The sequence below is a fragment of the Ranitomeya variabilis genome, chromosome 4 (genome assembly GCF_051348905.1).
Source record: "Ranitomeya variabilis isolate aRanVar5 chromosome 4, aRanVar5.hap1, whole genome shotgun sequence".
NCBI lineage: Eukaryota > Metazoa > Chordata > Amphibia > Anura > Dendrobatidae > Ranitomeya > Ranitomeya variabilis.
In genome coordinates, this window is record NC_135235.1 from 318,450,924 (window position 1) to 318,475,972 (window position 25,049).

The 25,049-nt window shown below is 48.2% G+C and overlaps 1 protein-coding gene across 1 annotated transcript in view; it reads right to left on the reverse strand.

The window, feature by feature from the left end:
- Positions 1 to 305: 305 nt before the first annotated feature.
- LOC143768898 (nicotinamide N-methyltransferase-like) overlaps positions 306 to 25,049 on the reverse strand; it is a 43,107-nt gene continuing 18,363 nt past the window's right edge. Inside the window, exons 4-5 of the mRNA XM_077257513.1 lie at positions 2,004 to 2,132; positions 306 to 1,044 (exon numbers count right to left, since the gene is read on the reverse strand). Of these exons, the coding sequence (XP_077113628.1) occupies positions 461 to 1,044; positions 2,004 to 2,132 (713 nt within the window). The 3' untranslated portion in view covers positions 306 to 460. The remainder of the gene's footprint in view (positions 1,045 to 2,003; positions 2,133 to 25,049) is intronic.

Here is a 25,049-nt window from a genome sequence, read left to right on the forward strand (position 1 = left end):
GTCCAAGTGAGGGGATCCGGAAATAGCATGGGGAACGCATCCACCTCTTCTGAATGGGGCCCCGCCCCCCTAGAAAGCCCGGCCCCCCGCCAGGAGCACAGCGACGTCACCCCGTGGGAGACCGGGTAAGAGCCATGTTAAGGCTCTGCAGTCGGGACAGCGGGAATACCGTGGTGTCCCACAGACTGCAGAGACCCATAGAAACTATTCTCCCACAAAGTGACGCCACACATGGATATTTCACATATAACTCTTTTATTTCTCTTTATAAAATAACTTGCTAATATCAACTTCAATTTTTTCTCTTTTGGCTTAATAATTAAGGTCGCAGCTTAAAACCGGCAAAAATTTGCCAACCAATCGGGTGTAGGGAGATTGACTGCCTTCCGGACTCCCGGTGCAGGTATCATCACCACCATCATATCCACCCATTCCGCCACGGAGTAGCCCGTGACACGAGCTACGACCCACCCAAAGAATGGAGCGCCTGAACCACGCCCTCTCTAAGCCCATCCAGGAAAATGTCCAAACCCGCATCATTGAGATGAACCCCATCCGGCAGGAGAAAACCAGAGTTATCCCCTTCTAATCGATGGTGCCTTACCACCACACCGTTCTTAAACCTGATGAAGCGAGATATCCGCTGGTTTAGCGTGCGTCTGGATCTTTCCATGGCGCTCAGTTCCCTGGCGCCTCGCCAGACCGATCTAGGGATCAACTCGGACCACACCAAACACATCACTGGAAAGAAACCTGGGAGTTTGTCCAAATCGGCTCTCATCAGGGTCAAAAGTTCGGCGAGAGGAAAAGAGGCCAGGTCGTTCCCTCCGGCATGGATAACCACCACTGTAGGTGAGGATGCTACTCTTGCGATACGCACAACTTCCGGCAGGACTTGTGACCACGTTAGACCTCTTGTTCCACGCCAGATGACGTCCATCCCTGTAAGGCCGAGCGAACGACCTACTGGGCACAACTCCGCACGCCGTGCTGCCCAGTATATGTAAGAATGGCCCACCAGCCATATGCTGGGCCGCATACCATCTGAAACCAGAAACAAAACCGTTATTCAGCAAGATGAAAACTCGAACTGGAACAGAAGAGAGAGAAACGAACAAAAGGGGAGAAAAACACCCGAAAATCACATAATAGCGCATTCTTGGCAAAACTTATTGCAGCACTAATTCCGGCCTGATATATCTGGTGAAACAGCGGGATCTCCATCTACCCACCCTCTGGATCTCCGATTCAAAAAGACACGCCCTGGAGGCTTCCGTTGCCGCGCCGATCCTAAACGAATGAGTACCAAAATCTGCCGCGGGCAAACCAAGAAACGCCAATGCCTGTCTAAGGATCGCTAGGAACTGACATGCAAAAAGGGGAGAGCGGTTCTCGTGGATGAAAAATTGCGGACCATTTCCCCTAATCTGCAAGTAACTTTTAATCAATGCTAATGGGCAAGTCGATCCCTTGATGGCAAAAAAGGGGAAACCAGATGCCCCTGCCCTCCTGGTCGGTTTTGGATCTGCGCACCCTCACCCTCAGCCCGTCGTCACAGATCACTAAGTCTTCCAACTGCAGGCCGCCTGCCCTGCAGCGGGACGAGGGGAGAATCTCGCTAACCCGCATCGCCCCGAAGAAAGCCAGGCTGAAAGCCGCTGAAATCAACGTAGCCTCGTAAGCGGAGTCGCAAACGGAGCCCGAGACCCTGACCAAATTGGACAGGAGAGTGAAAGAAATAGGCCTCCTTTGGTCGCTGCGCGCGCTGGCCCGCCGCCAGCCTTTCAAAACCTGCGTAATCAAAAAATGTTTGGTAGAATCTGGCCAACCGCGAAGCTTAAAATGAAAAGCCAACCCCGATATGCGTTTGCGAGCCGCTGCTCCCGAAACCCCAAAAGCCTGCAAACGCGCTAGAAAAGCCAATGTAACCTGAAGTCTCAAGCAATCGGAGCTACCTACCGGTTTTTCGGCTGCCACCATACACCACTCATCCCATGCCTTACCGTATGCTCTCCAGGTGGAAGGAGCGATGGAAGACCTTAACAGAGGAATCAGTTCTCCAGGACATCCCAGACCGAATGCGGGCACCCCAGGATTTGCTGCTGTACCCATGGCTGCCGACCATATCGCACCTGTGAATCAGAACGAAGTTTAACACCTGTAAAGCATTCATTTACAATGTTATGGGCGTTCGCCTTTAACCATGTGTTGTTCTCCAAGCATTTTAACACCGTGAACGCGATGACCTTTATGACCGGTAACGAGGAAGATGACAGAAAATTAAGGGCATGTATAGCCTTGACCGATTTTAGCTGCAAGCGCACACGCTTGTTGCACAAGAACTGGCCCCAAAGCTCCATGGGAAGTAGTTCCAGTAATACCGAGTCCTGAGTCCAGGCTCTGGACACCCACGATTCGGGCCATGTGTCCGCGCACGTCTGATCCCTAAAGCTGACGCTAAAACCCACCATGTCCACTGTGCCAAGACTGAGCCCCAATATGTCACTGTCACATTCGTCTTCCTGAAAACACATTTTGCCATTGTAGGAAAAGAGAAAACGCTGCCATATGATCAGATCACAGCGCAACTGCGCCGTGATCCTGATCCTATGGTGAGGTTGCTTCACGCCTTTCGTGGCCAAGATTAACCTGCGAGAGAAGATTCTGCCCATTGGCATAACCTTACAGGCGAAATTCAGGGATCCAAGGAGGGATTGCATTTGGACCAGGGTCACCTTACCGACCGCTAAACACCCCGCAATTAGGTCTAGCAATTTTGAGATCTTGTCTTGGGGCAACCTGAATTCCATGGCAACCGTGTCAATCTCGATCCCTAGGAACGTGATTATGGAGACGGGACCGATAGTTTTATCCGGAGACAAAGGAACTCCAAAACGGCACATGACATCCTTAAATTGGACCAGGGCATGATGACAAACTTCTGAATTAGCCGGACCCACAAGTAAAAAATCATCGAGGTAGTGCGTAATCGATGGCAAACGCGTAACCTTGCGAGCTACCCATTCCAGAAATGTACTAAACATTTCGAAATAATGGCAAGAAATTGAGCATCCCATAGGCAGGCATGTATCGAAGTAGTATTTGTCCTCGAACATGGCTCCTAACAGGTGGTAGCAGTCCGGATGAACCGGGAGCAGACGGAATGCAGACTCAATATCTGATTTGGCCATGAGGGCGCCTGGTCCCGCTTTCCTGACCATTTCGACAGCTCTGTCGAAAGGTATGTACGTAACCGCGGTGTCATCGTCGGGGATGCCGTCGTTTACCGATCTGCCTTTTGGGTAGGACAGATGGTGGATAAGCCGGTACTTACCCGGCTCTTTCTTAGGGACAATGCCCAAAGGGGAAACCCGTAAGTTAGAAAAGGAGGGAGCCTCAAACGGGCCTTGGAAGCGACCTGCTCGAATCTCCTTCTTCAATTTGTCATGTAAAATAGCTGGGAAATCCCTGGCCGATTTTAAATTATTGGACAACTGGGGTTTTCTTGAAAAAATAAAAGGAATGAAAAAACTGAAAGAAAAACCAAAAATTAGCTGCGCTGCAGCTGGTTTATTGGGGTATCTGGACAACCATGGTTCCATGCTTTTTACGCTCACCGGTGTCAGGTGGCTCACTCCCCGCGGATGACTTATTGCTGTTCGTTTTTTGAGGGGGTCTGGAGCATTTTGATGCAGAGTGGGGTCCCCCACACGCGGAGCATTCGTGCTTGTACTTGCACAAGCCGTAGAATTTGCAGTGGCCCTCGTTGAAAAGCCAACAAGTGCCTGGTCTACGTACGACTGCCGACCCTGCATTGTTGGCCGGGCCGGCGGGCGACCCGGGAAAGGGCTGCAGGGTCTTCTGGGCCATCATCAATCGCAACCATGAGTTGGTGGCTTTTACCCCCCACCCCAAATGTGGATTGACGGCGAGCCTGCGGCGGAAATCCTCGTCATACTTCCACCAGGCCGAGCAGCCATGGGACTTATATGAACTGTAAATGCTGTCCATATAAATGAAAAGCTCGGAACATCGTTCCGGGTGTTTCTCCCCCATCACGCATCCTAGAACTGCGAAAGCCTGCAGCCAATTGTTGATAGTTTTGGCTACCTTCGGTTTTCTGTCGTAAACTCTCTCACCTACTCGTCTCTCCTTATCCACCGAGTGTTGCTCTGTGGATACAAGGGACCAAATGTCTATGAACTCGTTAGCCCAAATTTGCTCCTTTACGCCAATATCTAGGTGTGACCCCAGTGGTGGTACACCGCAAAACAGACCATCCTTGTAAATATCAGGGCGGGTGGGAGGGATTGGCTTTGGCTGCGCGGCGGGTTGCAACAGCCTGGGATTTACAAAAACCCTGCCGCATCCCGCGCTAAAAGGAGCCGCGTCTGCTACATTACCCGTACTACCCCTATCACCGCCCCAAGCACCAGTAAAGGCGTACTCACCGGGTTGCGTACTGGGTTCCGAGCGACTCTGTTCCTGAGGTACGTGGGTGGTAGCACCTCGCCGTTCGATCCGTGAAGTGGACCTGTGTTGCGATGCACCGTGATGACGAGACCGGCTGGATGAACTACCCGAGGAGGATGGAGAGCGCCATCTTGACGCTCTAGACCGCCTGCTGCGACGGCTGGATCGGGACCTGTGGGAGTGCCCCCTGCTACCGTACCATTCCCTACGCCTTTTCCGGTGACGGCGGCCATGCCCGGATGACGAAGACGAGGAGATGCTGCGCGCGGAGCGGTTGCTCGCGCTCTGAACGCCAACCAGAGCCGAGGTGCCAGCACCCTGTACTGGGGGTCCAACATCGGTTGCCATCGGCGATATGCCTGCCGAGGCGTTCTGATGTCCTCCCAAACCAGATGCTAACTGCGATTGGGCTATTTGACCTCCAGTAGTAAGTTGATGGGGTGTTGAAAAAATTACTGGGAATGGAGGAAAAGGGGACTCAATTCTAACCCCTGTGTGCCCAACCCCCGGCTGCTGCCCAATTATGGGGGCAGAATGCACCTGTTGCAGGGCCGTTGCCCCCAACTCCCGCCCCCTCCCAGTATTACTACCATTACCCCCCAAAGGTTGTGGAGTAGGGGAAAACAATTCCTGGGACTCCCCCATCCCTTCGTTCTCCTGCGACGATGCAGAAGCCGCTGAACCCTGAACTCCCCCCATGCCAGCGACCGCCAGTGATTCCTGTGCAGCTGGGGTGATTGAAGGCTGCAGCTGATTGCTTCCTCCCCAGGGGATTAGTACGGCCGTAGGAGCGGAGCCGACAATTCCCTGAGTTCCCCCCTCCTGTATTTGTCCGACCGCCGCCGCCGCGCTAAGCTGCCTGGCCACGTGTGAGGATGCGCGCGCGCGCTTGAGCCGCGCGCGCTCCTCTTTGAAATTAATGGCGGGCTCAGGCGTGCCGGCGGCCGGGAGGCTCTGCCAGATCGCCGCCCGCCCGACGGCAACGCCTGGCTCGCTGCAGGGAGGGAGCCGCTCGCGGCCAATAGCGTTGCTAGCCAATCGCTACCCTCCCTGCTGATCTTCTCCCTCACCGCCTCCTGGAGCGGGTCCATATTACCGGCAGCCCCAAGACAGGTCCGGGTCCAAGTGAGGGGATCCGGAAATAGCATGGGGAACGCATCCACCTCTTCTGATTGGGGCCCCGCCCCACTAGAAAGCCCGACCCCCCGCCAGGAGCACAGCAACGTCACCCCGTGGGAGACCGGGTAAGAGCCATGTTAAGGCTCTGCAGTCAGGGGACAGCGGGAATACCGCGGTGTCCCACATAACCACTGAACCCCATAACACTGTGATCTCTATAATAGTAGCAACCATAGCACAACATAGAAGTGGCAGCAACAGTACCCCAAATTAACATGCTGAGGCTCACAAACCCGCACCGCGGGAGAGTTTATGCAGCATTAAATAGAAACACAGTGGGAATTGGATTCCATAGCGCTGCTAGTCCTGATCATGGGCACGCAGCCTAATAGTGGCAGCCTAAGTACCCCTAATAATGTCGGCCTCATTACCCCTAATAATGGCAGCCTCAATACCCTTAATGATATCGGCCTCAGTACCCCTAAGGCCGGCGTCACACTAGAGAGTTTTACGGACGTATGAGAGGCGCAAAAACTACGCATTGCACACGGACCAATGATTTTCTATGGGGCAGCTCCTATCTGCTGTATATTTCTCAGCTGTATTTTATGGGCGTAGAAAATCGCAGCATGCTGCGTTTGTCAGCGTATTGCGCAAAAAATCCGCCAATGAAAGTCTATGGGGGAGAGAAAAATACAGATTACACACGGACCATATCAGAACAAATACAGTTCTGGCACAGTTCTTAGGCGCACATGACCCGATTTTCAGGCTTAAGTAGATCCTGTTCGTGATGCCAGGTTGGAGCGCCCCCAGTAGTGCAGTGGGGTACTCGGAGCTGGGCCCTTCGGTTCTCAAGGGGGTTGTCATGGTGGCTGACCCAGTCCGTGGCCCTAGGGACGTCCGTATTAAAAGGGAAAGGTCTTTAAAAGGGGAAGTTCGTGACGCCACCTGTGTTATTCGGTCAGGGTGACCGACGCTGCTTAGGGGTCCGCTGGGGTGATGTTATGGCAGCTAGATGGTATACCTTCCCACAGGTGAAGTGTAACCCCAGGGCTTCCCAGAAGTGTAGATGGTGATGGTGGATGATGTAAGGTGCAGTGAAGAACGGGGACACAAGGTTGCAGTCTCTTTACGTTTACTGAAGGCTTCAGCATCCACAGTCCAGGGTACAGACCACAGGGTAGGCAGAGTCCGGCCGGTCTGAAGGCAAATCCAGAGTCCCCTATCCAGGTGGAAATCAGTAGCCTTCCTCTAGCGCCTGTGTGTTGTAGTACCTCCCTGCTGAGCTTCTTGGTAAGGTCCTCACAACTGATGTTGGTGTTCTAGATGTTATGTCTTTTTCTCTCTGTCCCCCAGATGGTGTGGATAGGACAAACCCGTATGACTGATGGCCTGAGGCTTTTTTATAGGGACCCTAGAGACGCCCCGACCCCCACAAATTGCCACTGTGTCTTCTTAGGTATTAAGGTCGGGCAGCCAACTTGGAATTGACTGTCCTGCCGATCTCTGGAGCAAGGCTTGGAGATGGTTGCTCCCTCGGTTTTTCGGCCACCGGCTACGCGCCTCAGAAGGAGGCAGCCTTTACAGGGCAGAACTCCTCCTGGTGTTATCTCCTTGTGCTATGACTTTGTTTCTCCCCCTCTACAACACAATTTTCTTTGTGTCCTTTCTTAGGATGCTGCCGCACGTGGGGCAGGTGCAGCTCCGTATCTTTCTGTCTTGCTAGGCCTCTGACAGGATCCCACCCCTGTCAGGGACCCTCTGTCTGCAGCTTCGATGTTCCTCTTTTCCCCCTGTCTGCCTGACAGGTGTTGCCTGGGCAAAGCCTAGCCAGCTTCTCTCTAACTTTCTATCCAGCCCACCAGTTTTACCCTTCTGTGAGGAGTGCCCTAGTAGATAGGAGCAAGGCTCCCCCTGGTGGTCTGGAGTATGAAGTGTGGTGTATGGTTTGTGATACCTGGTAGGAAGAGCTCCTTTATTGCCATCAGACGTAATATCACTCCCCCTGGTGGAAGAATGACATTACTGCAACGACCAGGACTCTGGGGCGCTGCAGATGCACCAGCTTCAGTGATGGCTGAAGATACTGGACACAGCCGCAGCCCCACTGTTCTGCTTAAGGCCTCCCCACAGTCTACTGTGACCTCACGCTGTTGCCGCAGAAGGAGAGAGATTCTTGCAAGCCGAAGGAATGTGGACACTGGTGTTTTAAATTATTTGGCCAGGGCTACTCAGGATGAGGGTGAGGAGGCCTATGCGAGGAACCTGGCCCGGTATATCCTTCCCATTCCCCGTGAGGTGAGGCTACGTGTGAGAGGGTGCATTCAAATCGTTCTTGATGCATGCACCCCCCAAATGACCCTAATATTTTGTTTGACTACATTGAGAGGTGGCAGCTGTAACCATGTAACCTCTTACGTATGCCAAGAAATCAACCAGTGCATGCTCAAGAGGGATCTGAAGCACCTTCTCCACGTGGACCTACACATCAACCCCTTCCCCAACAGAACCCACCAATGGCTACATCCCAACCCTTTCCCCAACAGAACCCACCAATGGCTACATCTTACCAAATGGCATCCTTACAGCAACCTTACCAATATGGCCACTTGTCTAGACCCAGTGTTGGAGGCTGGTCCCAACCTGGGTTAGGACGACATGGCCATATTGGTGGGGGTTATGACTCACGTGACTACTACTATCGTCATGATGCCCATAGTATCAACCCTTATGGGCAGTACTCAACTGGGCAATCTGAGCAGGGCCAGATTTTTCAGCATGGCCAACACAGACCACACCAACAGGGTGAAGGACAATTAGTCCAACAAAGGCCACAAGAACGGCAACGCGAACTGCCGCCATCACCTCCACCAACATATCAGAATCTTTAAAAAAAAAATTTGTTTAGCCTTGCAAATTGTGTGTGATATACACAAATTGTTAATCTGCTGTGATAGCAATGTTTTGTTTGGTTTTTTTCTCTGGCCAAGTTACAATGGCTACAAAAGCCATATGATGGCAATATGGTTTTTGAAATTTAAAAAATGGCTTGCAATCTCATTTATAAAAAATAATTTTTAAGCAAATTTCTTTGTGTTTGCACAATCATTATTACATCATACACAATAATATGTTGTTAAACATATATTAATTAAGTCAATACAACACACAGAGTTCAGTAAGTAATGTTTTATATTTGTCAGAAAATATAGTTATAAAGTAAACAATTACAACTGAGAAACAGCATAATCTTGCCAGGGAGTAGCACCCTGAGGAGACAAAAAATAATTTGTGTAAATATCCCTCACTTTTAGGCCAGAAAGGGGACGCCGATGAGGAAGGCCTTGTGGTGTAGGGCTACCCACATTGGTCAACATGTCTTCATCACTAGCAGCGGAGGAGCAATCATGAAATCTCGTAAAGATGTGTAAAACAACACACGCTTTTATCACTTCATTAACATTAGCCTCCCTCAGCTGAATGGCAGACTGGAGGACACGCCATTTGGCACACAGAATGCCGAAGTCGCACTCCACCAGTCGCCGCCCCCGGGAAAACCTCGAATTAAACACCCGCCGCCGGTGGTCCAGGTTGCGCCGGGGATAAGGCCTCATGACATGCCTGGTCAATTGGAAGGCCTCATCTCCCACAAGAACATATGGCACTGCTTCAGCATTGTAGCCTGGGAGTTGTTGTGGTGGTGGGAGGTCTAACTGGTTTTCACGTAGCCGCCGACCCATAATGGACGAATTGAAGACCCTAGAGTCTCCAGTTCACCCATAGGCCCCAATGTCTACAATTATAAACCTGTAGTTACTGTCAACTACAGCCAGCAGAACTACAGAGAAAAACTGCTTATAATTGTAGAATTGGGAGCCAGAGTTCGGCGGCTTACGCACCCTGATATGTTTCCCATCCAGGGCTCCGATGCAGTGTGGTAAATCGCAAGTGTCATTAAAGCCTCGGGCTATTTTCATCCAATCATCCAGTTTGGGGCTCAGGCATGACAAGTTCGTGGAGTTTGTCCCATATTTCCATACATGCCAGAAATAGTGGATCGCCCGATGAGAAACTCCAGATGTAGTCCGGCATAGGACAATCCAGTTGACAGGAAGCTGAAAGCACAGAACAAATAATATTAGCTAGGTAAAAATACTTCACAAAAACCTTAGTAAACACAAGTAATTTGTATATGTAAAAAGGCAGGATTAACAGTGTAACTTACAAACTCTACACTGGCTATGTAATTGAACATTTTAACTACATATTTTGTATCCGCTTTTGTTCTAATTTACACATATAATTTTAAGAAGCTGCTAAGAAAAAACAACAAAAAAAACATCATCAACATACAGTATGTGAGGATGGTGAATACATACCGTACGGTAAGGAGAAGACGCTCCTCTGCGGATATGCATTTTCGCATCCTGGTGTCCTGAAACGTTATTCCTGGACGTACTGTCTCCAACAAAAGGTCACAGGTTGGTATTGTCATTCGACAGTATAGATAAAATTTGTCAGGATGTGCCCGCAGAGCTGTATAGAGCCTCTGAAAATGGCCTTTAGTGACGCGTTGTCTCAAAAGTGGATGCACCCACATTCTTCTCCTCCTTCGCGGATCTACTATCACGGGGTATGGCTGCCCAAAGCGACGAGACAAGACCCAGTTAAATAACACCCGCTGAGTTGGGGTGAAATGCAGCAGCTCAGACATGGTGCCAACGTAACAACAATACACCAACAGATGCACAACAACAAAATGGCCAGATGGGAGGGTGCCACCTGTTGTAGAGGCTTTAAATAGGGTTGGTGATGATGATTTAGATTATTTTCAGGCCAGAAAACCGTTAAATGTCCATTATGTAAGGTTGCGAGAAAAAAACGCATTACGGATGTCATACGGATTACATACGCAGAATTACATGCGCAAAATACGCTGCCACACACTGTTTCGGGAACATTTCTGCATATTGTGCATGTAAAATACGGACCGTATTTCCCTACGCCTAGTGTGACACTGGCCTAATAGTGGCAGCCTCAGTACCCCTAATAGTGGCAGGCTCAGTACGCTTAATAGTGGCAGCCTCAGTACGCTTAATAGTGGCAGCCTCAGTACCCCTAATAGTGGCAGCCTCAGTACCCCTAATAGTGGCAGGCTCAGTACGCTTAATAGTGGCAGCCTCAGTATGCTTAATAGTGGCAGCCTCAGTACCCCTAATAGTGGCAGCCTCTGTACGCTTAATAGTGGCAGCCTCACTACGCTTAATAGAGGCAGCCTCAGTACGCTTAATAGTGGCAGCCTCAGTACCCCTAATAGTGGCAGCCTCAGTACCCCTAATAGTGGCAGCCTCTGTACGCTTAATAGTGGCAGCCTCACTACGCTTAATAGTGGCAGCCTCAGTACCCCTAATAGTGGCAGCCTCAGTACCCTAAATAGTGGCAGCCTCAGTACCCCTAATAGTGGCAGGCTCAGTACGCTTAATAGTGGCAGCCTCAGTACGCTTAATAGTAGCAGCCTCAGTACCCCTAATAGTGGCAGCCTCAGTACCCCTAATAGTGTCAGCCTCTGTACGCTTAATAGTGGCAGCCTCAGTACGCTTAATAGTGGCAGCCTCAGTACCCCTAATAGTGGCAGCCTCAGTACCCTAAATAGTGGCAGCCTCAGTACCCCCAATAGTGGCAGCCTCAGTACGCTTAATAGTGGCAGCCTCAGTACCCTTAATAGTGGCAGCCTCAGTACCCCCAATAGTGGCAGCCTCAATACCCCTAATAATGGCAGCCTCAGTACCCCCAATAGTGGCAGCCTCAATACCCCTAATAATGGCAGCCTCAGTACCCTTAATTATGGCAGCCTCAGTACCGTTAATAGTGGCAGCCTCAGTACCGTTAATAGTGTCAGCCTCAGTATCCCTAATAGTGGCAGCCTCAGTACCCCTAATAATGGCAGCCTCAATACCTTTAATAGTGGCAGCCTCAGTACCCCTAATAGTGGCAGTCTCTGTACCCTTAATAATGGCAGCCTCAGTACCCTTAATAGTGGCAGCCTCAGAACCCCTAATAGTGGCAGTCTCAGTACCCTTAATAATGGCAGCTTCAGTACCCCTAATAGTGGCAGCTTCAGTACTCCTAATAATGGCAGCCTCAGTACCCTTAATAGTGGCAGCCTCTGTACCCCTAATAGTGGCAGCCTCAGTACCTCTAATAATGGTAGCAACAGATCATTTACAATAGTGGCAGCCTCAGTACCCTTAATAATGGCAGCCTCAGTACTCCTAATAATGGCAGCCTCAGTAGCCTTAATAATGGCGGCCTCAGTACCCTTAATAGTGGCAGGCTGGCAGCCTCAGTACCCCTAATAATGGCAGCAAGAGATAATTTACAATAGTGGCAGCCTCAGTAGCCTTAATAATGGCAGCCTAAGTACCCTTAATAGTGGCGGCCTCAGTACCCTTAATAGAGGCAGCCTCAGTACCCCTAATAATGGCAGCCTCAGTACTCATAATAATGGCTGCAATAAATCATTTACAATAGTGGCAGCCTCAGTACCCCTAATACTGGCAGCCAGCCCCATAACCGTATCATCCAGAGGTCTTGATATCAGTAGCAGACACAGCGACCACATCACAGTTTGCTTGTCTATATGAATTACATAATTAATCCATATGTTCTAAGGGTAAGGCTGGATGGGGCATTTGGGGCATAATGCAGCTGGACTGTGGCGGAGAACTGATGTGGTTTTAAAGGGGTTGTCCTGTCAAAATCGATAGACGGGCTCTGACTGGGGTAGATATAACTCATACATACGGTACTCTCCAGTCCCGGCCCAGAAACCGGAGAATCAGAGTGACTGCAGACTTATCGATTTGGAGCGGACAATCCCTTTAAAATTTATTAATGGCCAGTTTGAAAATTCCATCACAGCCTCTAACCGATCTGGCTTCACACCCAGTAGACCAACTATTGATTTCATCCCCAAATCTTGATGGTGGATCTGTGAATGCATGGAGACCATTTTCCATATTAGCCAATCTCTGGGCTGCCTGCATGCTCTGACATCTATTTTGTATTGTGAATAGAATGGGTCATATAATATCCCTTCTTGTAGTGCCTATAATGGCCCCTATAATCCACTACTGTGTACATAGGTTGCAGTATTTCTGATGTCATTATTAATATTATTACCACTCGATCCTTTGTGTCCTGATCCTATAATTATACCTGACCTCGGCTGGTGCTGTTATGAGGATGATGGGTGTGCCAGGCTGCCGCTGGCACAATCTGATTCCCAGAAGTGCTCACAGAAATAGTATCACACCCATCCAGCAAGCCTAGTTACAGCAGCTACATCCATAAATGACAGGGAGCAGATATAATTCTCAGGTATGGAATATATTAAAAAGTCTTCTCTCATTAAATATAATATACAGTCATGGCTGAAAGTGTCACCCTTGAAATTGAATTGAAGTGGCACCCTTGAAATTGTTCCAGAAAATGAAGTATTTCTCCCAAAAAACTATTGCAATTGCACATGTTTATTTCCTATGTGTGTAGTGGAACAAATGTCACCGATTTACAATTGACTAGGGTTGCCACTATTTACAAATAACTATGTTAAAACATCACAGGATAAAGACATCATCTATGTATCTTCACTAAAAGAGTGTCTTGGGGTTCCTGTTCCTGGGCTGGTGGAAGGACACTATTGTGTTCGTTGAGACTGGGTCATCCTGATGGAACTCCAAGATACTCTTTTGGGGTAGATACACAGAAAATATCCTTATCTTCAGTCGGGGTTCGCAAATTTTGTGGGGGATCTTCTTAAATGATGTGGGTCTTAGATTGACTTATGAAATCAATTATGATTCAATCAACTTCTTGGACTTTAGGATCAGCAGGGATACCACAGGGCATATCACCACTGAGATTTTCGTAAACCCACTGCCACCAATAATCTATTACCTTGGTATAGCCATCACGATTCCAGCCTGAAAAAGTGGATATCGAATGGGCAATACCTTTGAATTAGGAAGAATTGTTCCTCAGCCTCCAGATTCCATCAACAGGTCCAGGAACTCAAAAATAGATTTTTGGAAAGGTGATATCCACCGACAACAAATTCTAGAGTGAGAACACTCTGCTCACAAAGAAATATGACAACGACTCAGAATCTCAAATGAGAATCAATGGTACATTTGATGATCAAGCGGGGGAAGTCAAGAAGTCCAGAAATATTGGAGTGTACTTAATATTGATCCAGACATTTGTGATCTTGTCCTGAATTTTCCATCTATAACGTATAGAGATAAATTGGTACATAGAAACTATTCCCCAATAAAACGATTGTCCACATGGCTGGAGAACAGAGAATGCGGCACTTTCAGATGTGGGAAATGCAAATTTTGCAAATATATTTGTAAATCAAAAAGTTTTTCTATTACAACCACTGGACAAACATGCAGTGCAAACATTTCACAAACTGTAGAACAATGGGGGTGGTGTATCTCTGTCAATGCACGTGCCCCAAGGATTATGTGGGGAAGACGAGGCGGGAGCTGAAGAGGAGGGTGGGAGAGCATGTAGCTGACATATTGAATGCCCGAGATACCCCGATCTCCAATCATAAGGAGGAGATACATGAAGGCAATGTGGAAAGCATAAAATTCTAGGTGATTGAGGTGATCAAACCAAATAATAGAGGTGAGGATTGAGTGAGATCATATAATCTTACTAAAGGAGACCAGATAAACTTACCGCTTGAAAAGTGGCAAACCGGATGTCCTCAATGACCAACCACAATTTGGCTGTTTCATATAGGTTTTACTCTACAACTATACAATACCCCCACAAAATACATCTAATCCTGTAGCTGCCATCAGAATTGATTATTAAATTCACTGGATCTCTGAGTTTCTGAGATAAAATCTATCAAAATGGCCCATTAACCATAAGAGGTTCTGGCCATAATTTATTTTGGATATTTACATTTTATACCGTACATCTATTATTGGCCATATTATAAGTACAGGTTTATTAAATTACTTATTACCATGGGTGAATTTTTTTTGTCCCTTCCGCCATATATGTGCAATCAACTTTAAATATGGAACCCAAAAATATACCATACTAATGAAAAACACAACTGGGAGTTGCACCTCATCATGCCCTATGACTAACTACTGAAATGGAGCTTCTACATGTCGGCTCCAATCTCCCATATTAGATTGAGAATAAAGCACTGAGTGCTAAACATCAGTCTATCAAAGGCACATGCGCAAACGTAACAATCCACCAGACTTATAAGGCGCGCACGCGCAGTAAGGAGAACAGTCAACAAGTAAAATCAGCTGAGTAATCATGATGGTTAATCTCATAGAAAATGACTGAGTGCGCATACACGATCTAGAAAGCAGTGCGCTTCACCGCGGCTAAGCACACTTTGAACGAGAAGAGGAACTCTGAGATGGAAGTACAAATGGAAGATCACTTATCACTACTACTCATGGCATACATTGACCTACTGGTGAATATAGAAGGACACTGTGCCACCCACTACAGCTAGACTGGATCTGTGACTATGATTTAAGCTAAGTCCATCATATTGCTTTCTAATCGCTACTTGCTAAGCATGCTCTCCTGATGAACCCAAAGAGGGGTGAAACGCGTTGAGAAATAAGCATACTGTTTGGAGGCTTTGAATACAGCATGAGGACACCTCCATCGTGGGGCAGCTGATATCACTATAATCTGTTACTATTAGCAAAGATATATACAGTACAGACCAAAAGTTTGGACACACCTCATTTAAAGATTTTTCTGTATTTTCATGACTATGAAAATTGTACAGTACATTCACACTGAAGGCATCAAAACTATGAATTAACACATGTGGAATTATATACTTAACAAAAAAGTGTGAAACAACTGAAAATATGTCTCATATTCTAGGTTCTTCAAAGTAGCCACCTTTTGCTTTGATGACTGCTTTGCACACTCTTGACATTCTCTTGATGAGGTTCAAGAGGTAGTCACCGGAAATAATAATAATAATAATAATTTTATTTATATAGCGCCAACATATTCCGCAGCGCTTTACAACTTATAGAGGGGACTTGTACAGACAATAGACATTACAGCATAACAGAAATCACAGTTCAAAACAGATACCAGGAGGAATGAGGGCCCTGCTCGCAAGCTTACACACTATGAGGAAAAGGGGAGACACGAGAGGTGGATGGTAACAATTGCTTCAGTTATTTGGACCAGCCATAGTGTAAGGCTCGGGTGTTCATGTAAAGCTGCATGAACCAGTTAACAGCCTAAGTATGTAGCAGTACAGACACAGAGGCTATTGACTGCATAAAGTGTATGAGAACACGATGCGAGGAACCTGATTATGTTTTTTTTTTTTTTTAATTTATTTATTTATTTTTTAATTAGGCCACACAGGGATAGTTAGGTTAATGCGTTGAGGCGATAGGCCAGTCTGAACAAATGCATTTTTAGGGCACGCTTAAAACTGTGGGGATTGGGGATTAATCGTATTAACCTAGGTAGTGCATTCCAAAGAATCGGCGCAACACGTGTAAAGTCTTGGAGACGGGAATGGGAGGTTCTGATTATTGAGGAAGCTAACCTGAGGTCATTAGCGGAGCGGAGGGCACGGGTAGGGTGGTAGACTGAGACCAGAGAGGAGATGTAGGGTGGTGCTGAGCCATGGAGTGCTTTGTGGATGAGGGTAGTAGTTTTGTACTGGATTCTGGAGTGGATGGGTAGCCAGTGTAATGACTGGCACAAGGTAGAGGCATCGGTGTAACGGTTGGTGAGGAATATGATCCTGGCAGCAGCATTCAGGACAGATTGGAGCGGGGAGAGTTTGGTAAGAGGGAGGCCGATTAGTAGAGAGTTACAATAGTCCAGACGAGAATGAATAAGTGAGACAGTAAGAGTTTTTGCAGAGTCGAAAGTAAGAAAAGGGCGAATTCTAGAAATATTTTTGAGATGCAGATAAGAAGAGCGAGCCAGTGATCGGAAGTGGGTGGTGAATGAAAGCTCGGAATCAAGGATGACCCCAAGGCAGCGGGCATGTTGCTTGGGAGTATTGGTGGAACCGCACACGGAGATGGCAATGTCAGGCAAAGGTAGGTTAGTAGAGGGAGAGAACACGAGGAGTTACTTCTTCAGTAACTGGTTCAAAGTCAGAGAGTGAACTAGATGCAGTTGGGGAGGGAGGACAGTGCCTGGTTTGAAGAGATTGGGAGATGATTTCCTGTCGAATGTGGTCAATTTTTTCTTTGAAGTAATTGGCCAGATCGTCAGCACGGAGATCTGTGGTTGGGGCCTGCTCTCTTGGGTTGAGTAGGGACTGGAAAGTGTCGAAGAGACGTTTAGGGTTATTGGACAGTGAGGTGATGAGGGTGTTGAAATAGGTTTGTTTGGAGAGGTGAAGGGCAGAGTTGTATGTTTTTAGCATGAACTTATAATGGATGAAATGGTTTTCACTTCACAGGTGTGCCCTGTCAGGTTTAATAAGTGGGATTTCTTGCCTTATAAATGGGGTTGGGACCATCAGTTGTGTTGTGCAGAAGTCTGATGGATACACAGCTGATAGTCCTACTGAATAGACTATTAAGATTTATATTATGGCAAGAAAAAAGCAGCTAAGCAAAGAAAAACGAGTGGCCATCATTACTTTAAGAAATGAAGGTCAGTCAGTCCGAAAAATTGGGAAAACTTTGAAAGTGTCCCCAAGTGCAGTAGCAAAAACCATCAAGCGCTACAAAGAAAATGGCTCACATGAGGACCGTCCCAGGAAAGAAAGACCAAGAGTCACCTCTGCTTCTGAGGATAAGTTTATCCGAGTCACCAGCCTCAGAAATCGCAGGTTAACAGCAGCTCAGATTAGAGACCAGGTCAATGCCACACAGAGTTCTAGCAGCAGACACATCTCTACAACAACTGTTAAGAGGAGACTTTGTGCAGCAGGCCTTCATGGTAAAATAGCTGCTAGGAAACCACTGCTAAGGAAAGGTAACAAGCAGAAGAGACTTGTTTGGGCTAAAGAACACAAGGAATGGACATTACACCAGTGGAAATCTGTGCTTTGGTCTGATGAGTCCAAATTTGAGATCTTTGGTTCCAACCACCGTGTCTTTGTGTGACGCAGAAAAGGTGAACGGATGGACTCTACATGCCTGGTTCCCACTGTGAAGCATGGAGGAGAAGGTGTGATGGTGTGGGGGTGCTTTGTTGGTGACACTGTTGGGGATTTATTCAAAATTGAAGGCATACTGTACCAGCATGGCTACCACAGCATCTTGCAGCGGCATACTATTCTATCCGGTTTGCATTTAGTTGGACCATCATTTATTTTTCAACAGGACAATGACCCCAAACACACCTCCAGGCTGTGTAAGGGCTATTTGACCTCGCCTCCACAGTCACCAGACCTGAACCCAATCGAGATGGTTTGGGGTGAGCTGGATCGCAGAGTGAAGGCAAAAGGGCCAACAACTGCTAAGCATCTCTGGGAACTCCTTCAAGATTGTTGGAAGACCATTCCCGGTGACTACCTCTTGAAGCTCATCAAGAGAATGCCAAGAGTATGCAAAGCAGTCATCAAAGCAAAAGGTGGCTACTTTGAAGAACCTAGAATATAAGACATACCGTAATTCCAGTTGTTTCACACATTTTTTTGTTAAGTATATAATTCCACATGTGTTAATTCATAGTTTTGATGCCTTCAGTGTGAATGTACAATATTCATAGTCATGAAAATACAGAAAGATCTTTAAATGAGAAGGTGTGTCCAAACTTTTGGTCTGTACTGTATATGGTTTTCTTTTTTCCACTTTGTGTCCGTATAATCATTATTGACAAATAGTTGACTCACTGTGCTAAACTGGGATTAGGTACAATTGAGTCAATATGATTATATTAGACTAGCTATTGAACCCGTTCTACGCCCGGGTGTGAGCATTTATATTGGTATATGGTCTCCATACTGGTATGTGCTGCTCCCATCTTGCTCTCCCATCCTGTCATGTGCTGCTCCATCCTGCGCCCTCATCCTATCATGTGCTGCTTCATCCTGCGTCCCCATCCTGTCATGTGCTCCCATCCTGCGCCCCCATCCTGTCATATGCTGCTCCATCCTACACCCCCATCCTGTCATGTGTGTGCCCCCATTCTGTCATGTGCTGCTCCCATCCTGTGCCCCCGTCTGTCATGCGCTGCTCCCATCCTGTCATGTGCTCCCATCCTGCGCCCCATCCTGTCATGTGCTCCCATCCTGCACCCCCATCCTGTCATGTGTGCGCCCCCATTCTGTCATGTGCTGCTCCCATCGTGCACAATGATTCTGTCATGTGCTGCTCCCATCCTGCGCCCCCATTCTGTCATGTGCTGCTCCCATCCTGTGCCCCCATTCTATCATGTGCTGCTCCCATCCTGCGCCCCCATTCTGTTGTAATGTGCTGCACCCATTCTGCCTGTTCCTGTTTCCATTCTGCCGTATGTTGCTCCCATCTTTCTCTCTCCGGCTCTACTGCCCGAGTGCGGCTGTGCTGAGTGCGGGCGGCTGTGCTGAGTGCGGGCGGCTGTGCTGAGTGCGGGCGGCTGTGCTGAGTGCGTGGCGGTGCTGAGTGCGGGCGGCTGTGTGTGGCGGTGCTGAGTGCGGGCGGCTGTGCGTGGCGGTGCTGAGTGCGGGCGGCTGTGCGTGGCGGTGCTGAGTGCGGGCGGCTGTGTGTGGCGGGCTGAGTGCGGGCGGCTGTGCGTGGTGGCGCTGAGTGCGGGCGGCTGTGTGTGGCGGCGCTGAGTGCGGGCGGCTGTGCGTGGCGGCGCTGAGTGCGGGCGGCTGTGCGTGGCGGCGCTGAGTGCGGGCGGCTGTGCGTGGCGGCGCTGTGTGCGGGCAGCTGTGCTGAGTGCGGGCGGCTGTGCGTGGCGTTGCTGAGTGCGGGCGGCTGTGCGTGGCAATGCTGAGTGCGGGCGGCTGTGCGTGGCTGTGGTGAGTGCGGGCGGCTGTGCGTGGCTGTGCTGCGTGCGGGCGGTTGTGCGTGGCGGTGCTGAGTGCGGGCGGCTGTGCGTGGCGGTTCTGAGTGCGGGCGGCTGTGCGTGGCTGTGGTGTGTGCGGGCGGCTGTGCGTGGCAGTGCTGAATGCGGGCGGCTGTGCGTGGCTGTGGTGAGTGCGGGCGGGCGGCTGTGCGTGGCTGTGGTGAGTGCGGGCGGCTGTGCGTGGCTGTGGTGAGTGCGGATGGCTGTGCGTGGCTGTTGTGAGTGCGGGCGGCTGTGGTGAGTGCGGGCGGCTGTGCGTGGCTGTGGTGAGTGCGGATGGCTGTGCGTGGCTGTGGTGAGTGCGGGCGGCTGTGGTGAGTGCGGGCGGCTGTGTGTGGCTGTGGTGAGTGCGGACGGCTGTGTGTGGCTGTGGTGAGTGCGGGCGGCTGTGGTGAGTGCGGGCAGCTGTGCGTGGCTGTGGTGAGTGCGGACGGCTGTGCGTGGCTGTGCTGGGCGCCGAGTGCTGGGGGCCTGAGCAGGCGGGGACACCGGCGCGCTGTGGGGGTCAGGTGCCGGAGTCGCCGCTAGCTCAGGCCCCCGGCACTTGCTATATTCACCTGTCCCGGCGTTCCACCGATGCGCGCTGCTCCATCCTCCACATCCTCTGGCTGTGACTGTTCAGTCAGAGGGCGGCGCGCATTAAGCGCGTCATCGCGCCCTCTGAACTGAACGTCACAGGCAGAGGATGGAGCAGCGCGCATCGGTGGAACGCCGGGACAGGTAAATATTGCATACTCACCCTCCTGGCTCGTCCCTGCTTCTCCGTTGGAGATCGCGGTGTGCGTTCAGTGCTTACGCATACCGCGATCTCCTGGGAGCGTCACTCTGTGGGGTCCAGACTGCGCCGGCGCTTGCACAGTCTATAAAGGCTTCGGACAGAGTGACGCTCCCAGCGTTATTTTATAGATGTAGAATTGAACTGATATTTATAGTTGGAGTCATAATATCATTAACACAAAACTGAAAGTAAAGATTAAGCAACAACCACAAGACGGATTTAATCAACCAAGGTATCATTTTAATCAGTATAACGGCGCTGACCTGACAGTGTCTAGAGGTTACTGTGCACAATCTTGCTGACAAGTTGCCTATAAGGTCACTCACCTTTTTCTTTATCTTTCTCCTCCCCTTTCAGGGCCTTATAGGAGAAGTTAGGGTGAGTCGACATCCGAGCAGGGGCGCCAGTGTGCAACCTTCACAGCAAGGCAAGGTCGCACCAGACCGAATATAGAGTATATTTTTCCTTTTTTTCTATATTGGCTATCTCTGTATAGGCTGACTTGTATAATTCAGCATTTCATGTGGCATATATACAGTGGGTATGGAAAGTATTCAGACCCCTTTACATTTATCACTCTTTGTTTCATTGCAGCCATTTGTTAAATTCAAACAAGTGCTTTTTTTCTCATTAATGTCACTCTGCACACAATCTTGACTGAAAAAAAACAGAAATGTAGTAATTTTTGCAAATTTATTAAAAAAGAAAAACTGAAATATCACATGGTCATAAGTATTCACACCCTTTGCTCAGTAGTGGGTAGAAGCTCCTTTTGAGCTAGTAGAGCCATGGGTCTTCTTGGGAATGATGCAACAAGTTTTTCACACCTGGATTTGGGGATCCTCTGCCATTCTTCCTTGCAGATCCTCTCCAGTTCCGTCAGGTTGGATGGTGAACGTTGGTGGACAGCCATTTTCAGATCTCTCCAGAGATGGTCAATTGAGATAAGGTCAGGGCTCTGGCTGGGCCAGTCAAGAATGGTCACAGAGTTGTTCCGAAGCCACTCCTTTGTTATTCTAGCTGTGTGCTTAGGGTCATTATTTCACTGTTAGGATTGTATTGGGCAGGTGATGAGCAGTGCCTGGTTTTCTACACACATACCGCTTAGAATTATCACCAAAAAGGTCTATCTTCGTCTCATCAGACCAGAGAATCTTATTTCTCACAGTCTGGGAGTCCTTCATGTGTTTTTTTTAGCAAACTCTATGCAGGATTTCATATGTCTTGCACTGAGGAGAGGCTTCCGTCGGGCCACTCTGCCATAAAGTCCCGACTGGTGGAGGGCTGCAGTGATAGTTGACTTTGTGGAACATCTCCCTACTGCATCTCTGGAGCTCAGCCACAGTGATCTTGGGGTTCTTCTTTACCTTTCTCACCAAGGCTCGTCTCCCTTGATTGCTCAGTTTGGCTGGACGGCCAGGTCTAGGAAGACTTCTGGTGGTCCCAAACTTCTTCCAATTAAGGATTATGGAAGCCACTGTGCTCTTAAGAACCTTGAGTACTGAAGAAATTCTGTTGTAACCTTGGCCAGATCTGTGCCTTGCCACAATTCTGTCTCTGAGCTCCTTCGCCAGTTCCTTTGATCTCATGATTCTCATTTGGTCTGACATGCACTGTGAGCTATGAGGTCTTATATAGACAAGTGTGTGCCTTCCCAAATCAAGTCCTATCAGTTTATTTAAACACAGCTGGACTCCAATGAAGGAGTACAACCATCTCAAGGAGGATCACAAGGAAATGGACAGCATGTGACGGTGACTTAAATATGAGTGTCTGACCAAAGGGTCTGAATACTTATGACCATGTGATATTTCAGTTTTTCTTTTTTATTAAATTTGCAAAAATGTCTACATTTCTGCTTTTTACAGTCAAGATGGGGTGCAGAGTGTACATTAAAAAGAAAAAGAAGTCCCCCCTTTTGCTTCTGCTCACCGGACTCCATGGTATAATAAAGTATGGTGCACCATAGACGGCGCACATCTCAGCCCAGGGAGCTTTCCTGGTGCTGTACAGCTGTCAAGACAGAACAGCAGGGTAGGTCCAGAGAAACTCCCTCCACCTCTTCTGTGATGCGCTCATGACGGCGTCTGCAAAAATGACGTTGCGTATGCGCACCACTCGCTAGAATACCAGAAGTGGAGCTGCGCTTACAGGGTATCGTATAAGCCGTAAGTATGAAAAGCTTTTTTTTTTCTTTTAATAAATTGACTTACCGTATATACTCGAGTATAAGCCGAGATTTTCAGCCCCTTTTTTGGGGTTGAAAGTCCCCCTCTCGGCTTATACTTGAGTCATACCCAGGGGTTGGCAGGGGAGGGGGAGCGGGGGCTGTCTAATTATACTCACCTTCTCTTGGCGTGGGCCCTGCAGGTCCCTGCTTCCCCGGCGCCGCAGCTTCTTCCTGTACTGAGCGGTCACATTGTACCGCTCATTACAGTAATGAATATGCGGCTCCACCTCCCATAGGGTTGGAGCCGCATATTCATTACTGTAATGAGCGGTAACGGTGACCGCTCAATACAGGAAGAAGCTGCGGCGCCGAGGAAACAGGGAGTGCACCGCAGCAGGAGCAGGTGAGTATAACGGGGAGTGCTGCGCGATATTCACCTGCTCCTTCCGGTGCCTCTCCGTCTTCAGCGTCTTCTGCAGTGACGCTCAGGTCACGTGAACGTCAGTGCAGAAGACGCTGAAGATGGAGCGGCGCCCGGAACCAGGAGAGGTGAATATTGAAAGTGCCGGGGGCCTGAGCGATGAGAGGTGAGTATATGATTTTTTTTTTTATCGCAGCAACAGCAAATGGGGCAAGTGTCTGTATGGAGCATCTTATGGGGCCATAATCATCATTTGTGCAGCACTATATGGCGCAAATACTTTATGGATCATCTTATGGGGCCATAATTAATGTTTGTGGAGCATTATAAGGGGCAAATGTCTGTATGGAGCATCTTATGGGGCCATAATCAAGGTTTGTGCAGCATTATATGGGACAAGTGTCTGTATGGAGCATCTTATGGGGCCCATCATAAACTTTAAGGAGCATCTTATGGAGCCATAATCAACATTTGTGCAGCATTATATTGGGCAAATGTGTCTATGGAGCATCTTATGTGGCCATTATTAACCTTTATGCAGGATTATATGGGGCATATTTTAATATGGAGCATCTTATGGGGCCATCATAAACTTGATGGAGCATTATATGGGGCTCCTGATTCAATATGGATATTCAAAAACACAACCTACTGATGTCTCAATTAATTTTACTTTTATTGGTATCTATTTTTTACTTTTGACATTTACCGGTAGCTGCTGCATTTTCCACCCTAGGCTTATACTCGAGTCATTAAGTTTTCCCAGTTTTTTGTGGCAAAATTAGGGGGGTCGGCTTATATTCGAGTATATACAGTAATTGGGTGTGTGTGGGGGGGAGAAAATGATGATGAATTGAGGATGTAGGATAGAGAACAGTGAATGATGATGTATTGAGGTGGGGGAGTGCAAACAATGATGAATTGGGGTGGGGGACTTCAAATGATGAATTGAAGGTGGGAGGTGTGTAGAGCAAATGATAATGATAAATTGAGGGTGAGGGAGTAAATGATGATGTATTGAGACTGGGTGATGGGGGACAATAAATGATGATCAATTGAAGGTAGAGGTTGGGGGACAACAAAAGATGATGAATTGGAAGTGGGGTCAGCAAATAATGATATATTGAGGATGGAGAAGAGAAAATGGTGCTGTATTGAGGGTGGGGGAGAGCAAATGATGAACTGAGGGTGGGGGGAGAGCGGTTGATGATGAATAGAGGGTGGGAGAGAGAGAGGACATAATAAAATTGGGGTTGAGGATGTCATGTAAATATAATGAATCGGTGGAGCAGGAGGTGCAGAGCGGGGGGCCTTGAGGATGCAGGGGTATGACTGGTAATGAATTGTGGGAAAGAGTACAAGTGCTAATTAAATTATGTATATTGGGTAGGGAAAGTGGCTATTTACAGTTAGTGGGGGCACATTGGTGGATTACAATTTCCATTTAGAATGGTAAGTTGCATAATAACCAAATGTATATTAATGGTAGGTGTATGTCTGTATTCAGCTGCATAGCGTAGAAGTTGGGGAAAAAGTGCGGAATGTGCTCTGGAAGCGGGGCTCTAGGTAACTGTTTGTTATTTTCTGTAGAGATAAGGCCTGGCCGGAAGAAGTGATGGCAGTCTGCTCTGGATTAAGAAGAAAAGCGAAAATAAATTACTTCAACTAGAGATGTCACCGGTGAGTTAGTGTATTACCTGTATACTTACACTATATACTATATACAGAACTCCTGTGAATAATGGCACTGGTGATCACTGGATTACCTGTACACTATATACAGAGCTCCTGTGTATTATGTCACTGGTGATTACTGTATTACCTGTACAATATATACAGAGCTCCTGTGAATGTCACTGGTGAGCCATTGTATTACATTTACACTGACATTATACACTGTATACTATGTACAGAGCTCCTGTGATCTCCTGTGTATAATGTCACTGGTGATCACTGTATTATCTTTACACTGACACTATATACAGAGCTCCTTTGTATAATGTTACTGGTTATCACTGCATTACCTGTAAACTATA